At 44.0% G+C, this 13,585-nt stretch overlaps 1 protein-coding gene across 2 annotated transcripts in view; it reads left to right on the top strand.

Moving 5' to 3' along the window:
- Nucleotides 1–12,691, top strand: part of LOC146862497 (lecithin retinol acyltransferase-like) — a 110,510-nt gene extending 97,819 nt beyond the window's left edge. The window contains exon 2 of one of the 2 annotated variants that reach the window (XM_085641702.1): nt 11,969–12,691. In XM_085641702.1, coding sequence (XP_085497828.1) covers nt 11,969–12,121 — 153 coding nt within the window. In that variant the 3' untranslated portion in view covers nt 12,122–12,691. The remainder of the gene's footprint in view (nt 1–11,968) is intronic. The other variant, XM_085641703.1, reaches the window with a different exon arrangement.
- Nucleotides 12,692–13,585: the final 894 nt, after the last annotated feature.

Below are 13,585 nucleotides of genomic sequence, written 5' to 3'. Positions count from 1 at the left end.
TTTGGGGAGCAGCGGCCCGGGCTTCGGCAGGCGCGCAGGACCGCAGGCACCGCCGCACACGGCGTCAGCCTCGTGGCTGGGTGAGAGGTGCCGCCCTGACAGACACGTTGGCCCTTCCGGAAGAGAACCATGCCCAGGGCTACGTGCTTTTTATTCACACCCCTACGCTAGCCTGGCGTATGCCGGGTAAGCCCATTCTTAGAGGGGGGACGTAACAAGCTACATTTCCGTGATCTTCCCCACTGGCTGTTGTGACTTTGTTGTGTCCACTGTCCACAACACTACCAACACCAGCAATATATGTCGACATGAATATGTCTGTAGTCTGCATACTGCAGTCTGTCCAGCACATCTACGCCACACTTGGCAATGTGTGCATTCACATTCATGGGTCACTTGCCTCCTTTGCACATGCGTGGTTTCCACCTACCTCCACATTCCGCTGGTGTGTGGCTGATGTGCCATGACATTGGTGGCTCATGTACATGGCTAGCCCAGGTTGCCACAGTAAGTTGTGCTGTCGTGTCTGGTGGGTGGGCATGTTGTTTGGCATGTTGTATGTGGGTTTGTAACGTGTGCATTGCCAGAGTTGTGAGTTGCATGATAGTGGATTGGAGGTGTGTGGTGTGTTCATTTGGTACTTACCAACAAGCACTGCATTTCCGTAGGTGCCATCCTGGAAGCGCCAGCTGATGATGGACTGTCGGAAGGTGTATGAATCATGCACACTGCCTGGGTAGTTGGAGATGACATTGGTGAAGAGTCCCCGGTGGTCCACTTTTGCCTACTCATTGATGGAATGCGCAGTAGGAAATGTGTGCAGTCAATTGCCCCCAACATGTGCGGAGATCCAGCTATGGCGTAGAAGCCTTGCTTGGTCTCCAGCTGTTCCTGCGCAGTGTAGGAGAAGTATAGGTACTGGGGTTACAAGCTGATGATGGCACCCAGTACAGGTTTGAGGAACTTGGTTAGGGATGGCTGTGAGACTCCTCCGACTCTGGCAGTTGTTGGTTGGAATGTCCCAGAGGCCAACAGGTGCAGCACAGCCAGCAGCTTTGTCTGCGGAGTGATGTGGGTTGTCTGCTGTGTTGGTACCATCAGCCTGTGGGCAATGCTGTTCAGGATGCGGAGGATGGTTATCCTTTTGAGCCTGTAGTGGGCAATGACATACTCTGGTGTTAAGTCTGTGAGGCTGGTGCGTTTCCTGAAGGTCCGCTGTCTTTGTCTGCGCTGCCTCTGTGGTGGTCTGGGGGGGGCGGTGGGAGTCCGGGGGGGTGGCGGTGGGTGTTGTGGCCCTGTTGGGGCACCGAGCTGCATGATGAGTAGCTCCATGGCATCTGTTGTTCTTCAGGTGTGGCTCTGGGCTGGGCTCCCTTTATGCTGCAGGTTGTCATCTGGCTTTGCACCAGGTCAGAGCAGGTGATAATTTCCTGCTGCTAACGCGCCTTATCGCCTGTTTTGGGATCTTATCGCTGATCTGGCTAGTCGTTGAGAATGTTGCGGAGTGGTGATGTCGAGGATTTTTGCTTGGAAACGCCTACTCTGCATCTCATTAGCGATAGTTGCGGCGATATTTTTTGAGGATGCTATCGCCAGAAATCTGGTGATATCGGGTGTTTGCACCAGTTTGTGAATGGAGCGATTAATTTATCGCGACTTTGGCTGCGATAAAGTGCCGATAACTCGGCGATAAGTCCTTGAGAATATGCCCCATTACGTATAAACATAAGTTTCTGTGTTCAAAGGAGGCATGCCATTTTTAATATCAACAAATTGTCTAGATCCCTGTAAAGTAGTCTTGCTTGGTGGTTAACCACATTCAGAAAATTGTGGGAATTCAATAGGAATAAACCTGGTTTTATTTATTTATTTTTTGATTTATAAAGCGCCCGAATTATCCCAGAGGAGTATCTCCGCGCAATGGATTGCTGCAGCCAACCAAGAGAACACACAAATCAGAACAGAGAGGTTTTGAGCAGCCTTCTAAACTTCAGATAATCTGGGCAATGGCAGAAATGGATGGGGAGTTGGTTACAATAGTAGGGGGCTAGATAGGAGAAAGGTTTACCACCCAAGCAGGATTTTTTGTAACGCGGGATGAGAAGTAAAGATTTAGACCCAGATCTGAGAGATGTAGGTGGTATATATTTGGTGAATTTCTCTGAAAGATAGCTAGGATGAGGCCGGCTTTGTAGACCATGCAGCAGGTTTTAAATCTGATCCGGAAGCCAATGTAGATGTGGCAAGGGGGGGAGAGAGGCCGGTCGGGGGGGGGGAGCGTTGGAAACCAGGCGAGCTGCAGTATTCTGGACTACTTGCAATCTATTTAAGGAAGCTTTGTTAGCTGAGATCAGCAGGGCATTGCAGTAGTCCAGGCAGCTTAGCACAAGTACTTGGATCAGAGTTTTCCGAGTAGTTGGAGGTAGGAACGGGAATATTTCTTCGGAGGGCTTAATACGTGGAAGCATGCCCCAACAGTAGTTGTGACATTCTCTTTGAATGTTAGTTTGTGATCCAGATGGACTCCCAGATTTTTTGCCACTAGTTTGGGAGTTGGCACGGAGCCCAGTTCCTCTGGCCACCATCCTGGGGACCACCTCACCGCTGCCTCTCCGAAGAGCAAGATCTCTGATTTCCCCGCAGTAAGCTGGAGGAAGTTGTCCCTCATCTAGCCAACGATAGCCGACATACCCTCAGAAAAGGTGGACTGAGCATTGGGATTGTTTTTATCAAAGGAAAGTAGGAGCTGAGTATCATCAGCATAGGAGATTTGGATGAATCCTAAATTCCTCAATAATCCAGCTAAGGGAGTAACGTAGATATTGAATAGAGTAGGGCTTAAGCAAGAGCCCTGAGGCACTCCCTTAGTCAGTCTTGAGGTCTCAGAGCGAAAAGAGCCCAAATTAATGGTCTGAGTTCTATCTGACAGGAAACTCATCATCCATTTTAGAGTATTCCCTTGGAGGGCGATTTCCCTAAGTCTCCTAAGCAGAATCTGAAGTGAAATAATGTCAAAGGCTGCAGATAAGTCAAGCAGCACAAGAAGTACTGCTTGACCGTTGTCCAATAACATTCTGATGTTATCAGTAACTGCAACCAAAGCCAATTCTGTACTATGTCTGGGTCGAAAGCCCGACTGAGATGAATCAAGGCAGTTCGAGGCTTCGACAAATTCGGACAGATGTATATTGATATGCTTTTCTAGAAGCTTGCTCAGAAGAGGAAGCAGTGAAATAGGACAATAGTTGGATAAGTCCTCCACGGGCGCTTTGGGATTTTTTTTAATTGGAACTATTTGCGCCGACTTCCATTCAAAAGGGAGATGGCCTTCTTTCAAGGAGCAATTGAGAATTGAGCAAATGGGGGTAGCAAGTTGATTGGAGAGCCGAGAAGTGATCTTAGGGGGAATAATATCTAAGGGAGAGCCAGACTTAACAATTTTTGGTAGTAACTCTACATCTTCAGGCATGAGATCAGGAAAATTATCCAATATCTGGACATTCGATGGAGTCATTGGAGGGTCTGGCAAAGTGTCTTTCAGGATGCCGCCACCTGCAATAATTTTATTATAAATTAGTTCAATTTTCTGGGTAAAATGGTTAGCTAAGTTATCGCATAAGGCTTGGGTAGGAGCTTCGTCAGTGTCACATGCTTTAGGGTTGGTGAAAGTTTTTACTATTACTAGGGTTGTTAACCATCTCACATAGTCGGGCCCATGCCTCCGCCCCCTACTGACTTGATCCCTACCCCAGGCACTGGAGCAATCGTAGTTCGGGGGCGCTCCTACATTCTGCACCAATCCAAGAAACTGCTGCCTTTCATGACGAGGGTCGCCCCACATCCCTTCTCTATGTTTGTGTGAGGTGCCCGCTGCCTCAGCCACTGGCCCAGCTCTCTGTTGATTGAGGATCATGATCTGTTCCACTGCAGCAGGCGAGGCTCTCTGGCAATCCAGGTCATGTTTCACAGCGATATTGGCAACTCTTTGGGAGGGCAGATGATGAGTGCAGCGATGTGCGGGGCAGCGGGAGGAGATTGTTTACCATGTGGATTTATGGGACACAGCTGCTGTGATGAAGTAGAGCTCCTGTGGAGCTTAGAGGCTGAGAGTGAGTGGCACTGGTGACCAGGGGGCTGGATTCTGAAGGGCGGTGAGCCATGTGGTAAATACACCATTGTGGTCCCTGCCTCCTCGCTTGGCCATCGCCAGCACCCCAATTGGGAAGGGGCTTCAATCCGGTACAATATCTACCGGGGTCACCAGCATCTACAAGTATTAACATAAAAATAGGACTACATTGATTGGGATGGCGGTGGCCATCTTTGTTGAGGGCATACAGCCATTCTCTATGCTGCCTCATGCAGCCTTAGCTTTTTTTTGTATACGATTTAATGCGATGCCTTTTTACCTCTCACCATGTACTTGTGCAAACTTAACCTCTAACCATATAAAGCACTCTGTTACCTTTGGGTCGAGCCACCGCTGTAGAAAACTCAAAAAATAAAATACAAATAAAAAAATTAGCACACTTTTAAAACAAAGACAGGAATACCCCATCGAACAGTAGATCTATGATCAATAACAAAGAAAGAAGACCGCATTCACTGTGAGGGCATTGGCTATCTTTGTTAAGGGCATCCAGCCTACTTTTTATACTGCCTGATGCTACCTAGGCAAACTCTGAGAAAGAGGACATGATCACTCTCTCTGACGACAGTTAATCTATGATCAGGAACAAAGAAAGAAGTCTACATTTACTGTGAAGGGGACGACCATCTCTGTTAAGGGCCTACAGCCTACTCTTTATCCCGCCTAATGCTGCCTGAGCCAACACTAAGAAAGAGGACAAGAACACCCTTTCTGTCAGCAGACCTCCCTTTTAAGCACCCAGATACTGATGCAAGTGACCTAGACCAATAGCGTTACTTCCCCCATACAAGCTGCACTGAGTATTTAGGAATTAGGATTCAGGCTCCCACAGCACCCTCCAGCCCTGCACTACCCCCTCTCTTGAAACCTCATGGTCCAAACTTCTTCTCCATCTCTCTCCCACCCAGCCTAACCTCCACAGCGGTTACAAATCTCAAATGCAAACTGATTAAACAATACCCTGATTTCCTCATATCTGATATTTATTACAATGCATCAAAAGGAATAATGAAAACATATCTCATCTTTTACACCACCCATCCTGCAAAATGGAACACAATCCTAACAAAATACCTTCACATAAAAACCACTAACATCCCGTACAGCTGCAAACTAACAATCTCTGACTCACCCACATTCAAAGGTAATGCCACCACAACCATCTTCAGAAACCGAACAATCATGATACAAGCCTTTGATGCCAACCTACTCACTTTTGAATCCATATTCCCTACACTAAAAACAGCTTATCACTATCGCATATCTTTTACCCCCCTAGCCACTCTCCCCCACAGGACAATAAACAAAACAAAACAAACCTGAGTCACTCCACAATCTCCACTTCCTCCCTCACCACGCTCCCCTGCCTCAGTGAAGCACCAACGGGTTACATCCCAAAATCTACTCCCTCCCTCACAACTCACCTTTCTCTCACCCCAGTTGGTACCAAACCCGGTATACCTGGCAGCCCACGGGTCCACACCACTACCCCTTGCCCTCAAAACCGAATCTACTCACCTACCAAAACACTTACCAGCCCAGGTCAGAACACCAGCTCAGCTCATAATACCACCACTAATCACAACCCCCTTCCCCACAAATGCTCCGACCATCCCCTCCGCATTTAACCCATACCCTCTACTCCCACCCAGACCTCCAGGACCTCTCAGGGTGTCAACCGAGCTGTTCATGCTCCCAACTCCTACTATCCACCTTCTGTGTGCTCCAAGACGCAGATGACTCAATTTTAAAGGGGCCTACTGTACTTATACACGAGTTCCATCATTAACAACAATGTACTAAGTGATTAAACCCCCTCTGACATCTCAAATCTCACTCCCACCAACTATCATTCTATGACTCTGGACAACCCTACCCCGTACAATATGAAACGAAAAAACTGCACTCCCTCCTCATTAAATCAAATGCCGATGTCCAAGCTAAATGAGAGACTAATGCGCATGGAAAACCAACTCAACAATCTCACAAGAAGCCTAAATGTATGTCCGAATCCTGCTCATCACCCCCACACCTCATACATGCAACATCAGACAACTCCTAAGTCGAGCCAAGACATAGCCACACTGCTGGACAACAAAGCCTCTCAACAACAAAGTTCAGTGGCCTAAAAGAATGAGCACCACAATGACTCTGAGCAAGGCGATGGAGCTATCCAAATCCTACAACACGTCATCTAATAGAACCAAACCCTCCTTTTAGATCCAGGTTATTGTGGGAATACGGAGAAACCTCTCACTATCAGGAACAACTAGACAACCAGCACATCTCATCAATATCCTCTTGGATTCCTCCCCTCAATATCTTAAGAACTGCAGGGAGACCAAATGCATGCTCATAAACAGCAGATCTGCAACCAAGCCTGCAACAGAACTAGCAGAAACAATCCTGAACCACGATATTGATATCAGTATTATCACTGAAACATGGCTAAATGAATCCTCATACCCAATCATGGACATGCTAGGCCCATCGGGGTTCCCAATCATCAAGAAAGACAGGAAGAATCGCCACTGTGGAGGCATTACCATTATACAACAAGAACAACATCAACATGGGATAAAAAGACACCTTCACCTACACACAATTGAATGTCTCAGCACCACCATAAGGATGAAAAACAACATTACAATGAACTATCACCTACTTTACCACCCGCCAGGTAGCGTACACTTAAGATCTATTAGGTGTTCATCAGTGAACACCTAATAGATCTGATAACACACTGCTCACTTTCACAAGCCAATAACATCATCTTAGGGGACCTCAACCATCACTAGAACTATGAAAGCAATACTCTAATCCAATTCTCAAACAAGCTCTTAATCAGTAAGAACCTCTCGCAGCATTGTAAAGGTCAAACAAAGGCTCAACCCTATACGCTATTGTAGCTCAAGAGGAAACACTAACTATTGACAACATCCTCCTCGCCGACTGGTCGGACCACCACTTCATTCTGTTTCACCTCAACAAAGTGTTTCCTCAAACCACATTCACGCAAAAAACTTTCCAATAGATGAAAAACGTAAGGCCAGTTCCTCTATCAGATCTTGAAGAAAGAATGTTGTCGCTTCTACCTCCCTCTTCTGAGAACCTCTCAACAACTGAACTCACCACTCACCACAACTAAACGATAACCTCTATCCTGGACCAACTAGCCCCTCGGATACTAAAAAAAGTTAGAAACACTCCATTGAAATCCTGGTTCAACAAAAAACTCAACTTGGAAAGAGAACAGTTCAGAGTGGCTGAAAGACTCTGGTGAACTAATCCTACCACAGCCCACCTTGCCCACCTCAGGAGGGAACGCAGGAAATATAAAAAAAACACATCATGTATGAAAACACCTCCTTCTTCTGTAACATTGTAGATAAGGTCAAACACCACCCCAAAGAGCTCTTCAACATCATCAATCAACAAACCTGCAAACCAACTAAAAGAAAACTTAGATATCCAAAGAACGGTGTGACAAATTTGCCAAATTCTTCAGTGATAAAATCACGAAGATCGATCTCTCCCTTGACAATCACAACCAGTCGTCCCAGGGGAACCCACCTCTCAGAAATGAAGATAACAACCCCCCATATCTCTACACAGCCATCCTAGCAACTATCACCCCACAGGACAACAATGGATTAAATAGAATCCATGGGAACCGCACAACTCCCAGAAACTGGAAGGTATTCAACCTACTCTTGAAGGCAGACATATCTATTCTGTTTGCCATGTCCAAAACTTCCTCCCACCTAGGAGACCCCCTCCTGGCCTCCCTGGCATACAAACTCAATCATGCACTAACCCCCCTCTGGACAAAGATTATAAACAACTCCCTGACTGTAGTGATGCCTGACTGTCTCAAACTCAGTCAAGTTATGCCACTAATTAAAAAAACAGAAGCAGACCCTTAAGACCTCAATAAATTCAGACCTGTTTCCAATCTTCCCTTACTAGCTAAAACCCTAGAGAAATGTGTTCTCTCGCAACTTAACCAACACATCAAAACAAAAATCTCCTGGACCCTCACCAATCAGGCTTCAAAAAGAGATGCAGCACAGAAACAGCTATTTTGGAATATAGTTGATAACCTACACAAATCCCTGGACTCAGCTGCCTGCTTATACTTCTATACCTATCGGCGGCCGCCGACATGGATGACCACAGGCTCCTCCTGAATTCCCTCCAAAAAAGGATAGGTGTGGACGGAGTAGTACTACGCTAATCCTTTCTACAAACCACTTTCAACTAATAAAAATAAGCAATCAGAATTCTGATAAAACAGCAATAAACCGGGGCGTCCATCAATGCTTTGTCCTCTTGCCCACACTGTTCAATATCTACATGGAGCCCCTCACTGTCATCCTCAACCAAGCAAACATCCTCTTCCATCTATAAGCAGTGACACCCAGCTATACAGGGAAACTTCTTCATTTGACAACATACACCGGCTAAAGGACACCCTCAAAGAAGTCCAACACTGGCTATCTCGCAACCACCTAAAACCCAACCAAGATAAGACAGAACTTTTCCTCATTTCAAAGTCCCCTCAGATTCAAGAATGGTTAAACTCCATAGACGCTCTCAACTGCAATCTAACCCTAGCTGACTCCGTCAAATCTCTAGGAATCACACTGTACCCCAAACTGATCATGAAAGATCACATAAAGAATAGTGCGAAGAGTGACTTGTACAACCTGAAACTTCTGAATAAAATCAAACCCTAGCTATCACCGAACGATCTCAAATCTGCCACGCAAGCGCTCTTGCTGTCTAGATTGGACTACAGGAATGCCAGCCTCACAGGCTTTGCTAAATACTACCTTGCAACTTTAGAACCACTCTCAATGCAGCAGCTAGAACGGTCACAGGAATTGAAAAATATGGCCACATCTCCCCTGCCCTGAAAGAACTGAATTGACTCCTGATTGAAGCTCTCTGCAGCTTCAGCACTGCTTGCCTTACTCACAAAGCCCTTCACACTGGGAAACCCATTTACCTTGCCGCAAAACTCAAAAAGGCAGGTCACACGAGAAACCTAAGAAGCTCAAACACCCTACTCCTCATTCTGCTCAAAGCCCAGAAACAAAAAACACTGGCACAGATTTCTCGAGCAATGCCCCTAAACTCTGGAACTCCATACCAGTACTGCCCCTAAACTCTGGAACTCTATACCAGTACATATCAGAATTAACCCCTACTTTCTGTGCCTCAAGAGATAGCTAAAGGACCTCCTCCTTAACTGGCATCTCAATAAGTGGATCATCAATTGCCCATTGTGACAGGTTCTCCACCCCGCTCTCCGTGCACCCCTTCCTTGTTACTTGTGCTCCCTCATGCTCAACCACCAACCTGATCTGATTCTACTCAGCTGTCCTGATTATACTTGCTATTGTGGTATGATTATGTACCAATGTAAAGCACTCTGATACCCTCGGGTCTTGCCAGTGCTATGTAAAACTCTTAAATAAGTAAATAAATAAAAATCCAACAATATTGCTTTATCATCAAGATTGCGAAACAGAGATTAATAAGTCTGACTTCTTCTGTTAGCTCTGTTATTTCACATTCTCTATTAAAATGGCTTCTTGCAGCATTATCCTTTACTAAAGATAAAATATCTTCTATTTCAATAATATGGTGAACCCAGAAAGAAAAAATAGCCAAAAGTCAGAAAGAAGGTATTGATATGCAAAGTTTCACTTGAAAAGATATATTAAGTGCATTTGTACATCACATTCCCACTATTTGTATGTCCCAAAGAGCTATCAGGATCTGGATGTTCTTTTATGCACCTGGGATTCTTACTGTCTGGAGTCTAGGTCGTTTGTTTGGTTGTGTTAACCAAAGTCAAAGTGGTCTGTTTGGATGTGTTTTATACTGGTTTGTAGTGCAGTAAGTAAATACTAGCCACAAGGTTGGGGCAGAACATGGATTGCTTTGTGATGGATTACATTGGAAGTTGCAAACTAGACTCTTACATGGATATATGTGGAGCAGTATGTGAATGAATGTGTGAGCCAAAGGACATTGTTGTTTGCTCAGTTCTGTTTGATTTAGTATGGCTGTCCATTACCCGGCTTTAGGTGGTTCTGAAGTTTCAAAACATCATTGCCCATTATGTGGCTTTCATGCTATTCTCCATGTATTTGGACATGGTGCATTTAACTTCTTCAGCATGAATGATATGTCTATCATGTAGGTATCAAATTCACTGCTAACTACAGCTTGAAAACAAATGTGATAGGGGTCTTTAGTACCTAATACCCAAACAATGCCTTTTCCAAGTAGCTCTTATAAGTATGTGTGTGTGTAACTCCTTTGAGGGCAGGACCCCTTCCCCTCACCATATATTGTAGGCAATTTGTCAAAGTTTTAGGGGATATAACATCACACATCTAATAGTTTCTGGTAATTCATACATATTTCAAATAACAACATTAGTGTTCCACAAACAGAACTATGTACTTTTAAACAAGGATAATTGCATTCATAATTGTTTGAAGGAAGTAAAGAAGATAGAGGGAAACCAGTTCATGTTAAGTAAAAGGTTTAATCTATGTTCTTCAATTAATGCGTTAACAGCCAACATGTGTTTCGCCCCAAAGCAGCATGCAGGCCTGGGGCCTTTTCAAGGCTTAAAGATGATACCATGGGCATGGAGCTACATCAGAGCAGATACAATAAGTATTCATAAATATACAAAAGATATTCCCAAAATAAATAAAAAAAAATATTTTTGATAAATTATATTACCAATCTGTTTTACCAATCTGTACACATAATAGAACCACCGTGCACAATGTAAGACGTCTAATGGTGAGATTATTAAGTACGACTGTAGATGCCCGTAGTTTGCTAATCAACAGGTGGTGTAATAAACCAGAACTCAGGTAAGTGTGAGAGTGAGTCAGGGGAAGTGTTAGTAGGCTTCGATCAAGTAGCTACAGGAAGCAGTAAAAAATAAGAACATACTCATTACCTTGCACGTAAACTAGTGAGGGTCAATTGTCTATGCAGTCTAAACATCCCGATGATAAGACTTAATAATAAAGCAAGTGAAGATGTTAAGTAACATATATATAGCATGAAGCTTTAGTCTGCTTTTGATGTATGGTTGATGAAGTGGGAGGTGTAGTATAACTCGACTGACATAAACTTTTGTGGTGGCAAATGCTTACCGAATTAGATGGCTTGGAGTTGTGCAGCATACCCAATACCTCGAATTGTATGGTATCTGGAATGTTTGTAAGGCTAAGAGTGTGTATGGTCTAATTTGAGTGTGCTGTTGAAGAGGCTGTTGCCAACTCTATGGTTTGGATGTATTATGTGTATTTGGAGGTGCCATCCGTTATGTGTAATGTACTGTTGTGTAAGTAGTAATTTTGCTAACCAGGGGCTGACTAGAAGTAATGCACACAATATGTAATCAACGCCCTAAGCTTTAATTAATTATTTCACCATGGTAACACGTTTCAGAATTAACACGAAAAATCTAGAAATCGAGACAAGGAAGTCTAGTTCCTTAAATCAGTTCCTTGTGAGATATTCAACATGAAGTGAGCTCACTTTTACTATAATTTATTTAATTTGTACTAGTTGGTGGGCTGATATCTCAATTTTTTCTCGATGGTTGTTTATTGCTCTGTGTTTGTTTTGTTGGTACCGTATTACAGTTTTAAATTATAAATAAAATAATGAATAATTTACAGATAATCCGTTCAGAATTGTCTCAGACTCTGTCTATCACATTTTTGTAATTTGCCTCGATTTACTCAGGATTCTCATGTCTTATTGCTCTTTCAGTTTTGTGAGACGGTGAAGATGATCATCCGGGACCAGCGCAGTATTCTCGCTTCAGTGTTGCTGGGATTGGCCTCCATGATGTGCCTGGGCCTAGGACCTTCTACGACTCTCCCCAGCATCCTCATCCCTTTCTCTCTGTGGATGGCTGGCTGACCAACCTGGAGAACTGTCTCAAAGGAATGTACATAACATGTAAAATTGTTTATTTATGAGGAGAATATAAGCACTCTATGATTATTTTGAAAAACGAAGCAAAATGGAATCTGTTCTTTTAAATATCCATTATATCTTGATCCTGAAAATAATGTAGAGAATGCATATTACTGTGTAAGGCACATGGACCGAAAGCCATGGAATTGAATCTCGCGGCCTCAGGAAGACAATAACTTCAGTGAGCACAGTACTTGAATAACTCTATTACACGAAGAAAGGTATATTAAGCAGATACATATTTTACTTTTACCACTTTGTTACTAAAACTACAGGAAAATCTCTACCTTAAGCAGTCGCATGCTTTTATGGTTTTTGGTTTGCCTTCACTAGTTTGGCCGCAACAACTCTGCTTTTGAGTAGGAAACCCAGGGTGCTACAATGTTATAAATCACCCTTTTGACTAGTTTGAAATGAAGTGATTTGTTGCTTTGCTGCTCATTTAGCAGCAGAACATTGCTCTTAATGATAACAAGTGTCCTTTTCTAGATACTGCAATAAAAAAGTGGATTGAAGTGGAGTGTGTAGAATATTTTTCAGCAGGCAGGCACATCTACTTATCTTCATCTGAGGTTACCACCTTTCCCAAATAAGATATTATCAAAACAAAATGTCTTTTTTTCTCAAACTGTTTTTACTGATAAATTGGAATACCAAAATATCATGCAACTTGGATTGTAGTACCACATGACAGGCCAAAGGAATGAGTTGCCTAAACATTTAGAAAACGCCCAAATACTTTTGTGAAAATTAGAAGTTAGGAAGAGGTGCATGTTCAGTGGTGGTTACTCTATACGTGCCGAGAAAATTGTAATACAATCATTTTATTACCATTTTATTTTGTTCAGCTTTTTGTGCAACAGTGTGGGGGTCGCCCCCCCCAACAGTGTTGCACAGAAAGCTCAAAAAATAAAATGGTAATAAAATGATTGTATTCCATTTTTATTTCCAGCTGTCTGCCGAACGGATAATGAGGGCGGGCCAGTTCTTTATTGCTGCTGATTGGCAGCAATGAGGAGCGCCTCCTTCAATTTGAAGTGCTCACGTTGGTTTGGCCGGCTGGCTTGCTACGGCCAGCCCGACATGTGCAATTCAAACTCTCCACTCCAGCTGTCTTAGACAGCTGGGTTGCGGAGAAGGCACAGGCCTCCAGTGCCTTTGGGAGCTCTGAGGCAACCTGCTCCAGCCAATCAAGACGCTTCACTCATGGGACATCACCACACACTCGAAGAAGGCGGAGCCACTGACTGGAGAACAGGAGGACAGGCTGCAGCCTAAGGTGAGTGAAACTTTTATTTTTTATTTCTTAATGTGGTGTCTTCCTGACTCGTGATATATTTTGATTGTGTCTGTTTGTGTGGCTGTGTTTCTGACTCTGACTGTATGTGTGTGTGTGTGAGCTTGACT

Source organism: Triturus cristatus, chromosome 2_2 (assembly GCF_964204655.1).
Source record: "Triturus cristatus chromosome 2_2, aTriCri1.1, whole genome shotgun sequence".
NCBI lineage: Eukaryota > Metazoa > Chordata > Amphibia > Caudata > Salamandridae > Triturus > Triturus cristatus.
Note: the sequence above shows the minus strand (reverse complement) of the source record. Positions and strands in the feature narration are given on the sequence as shown.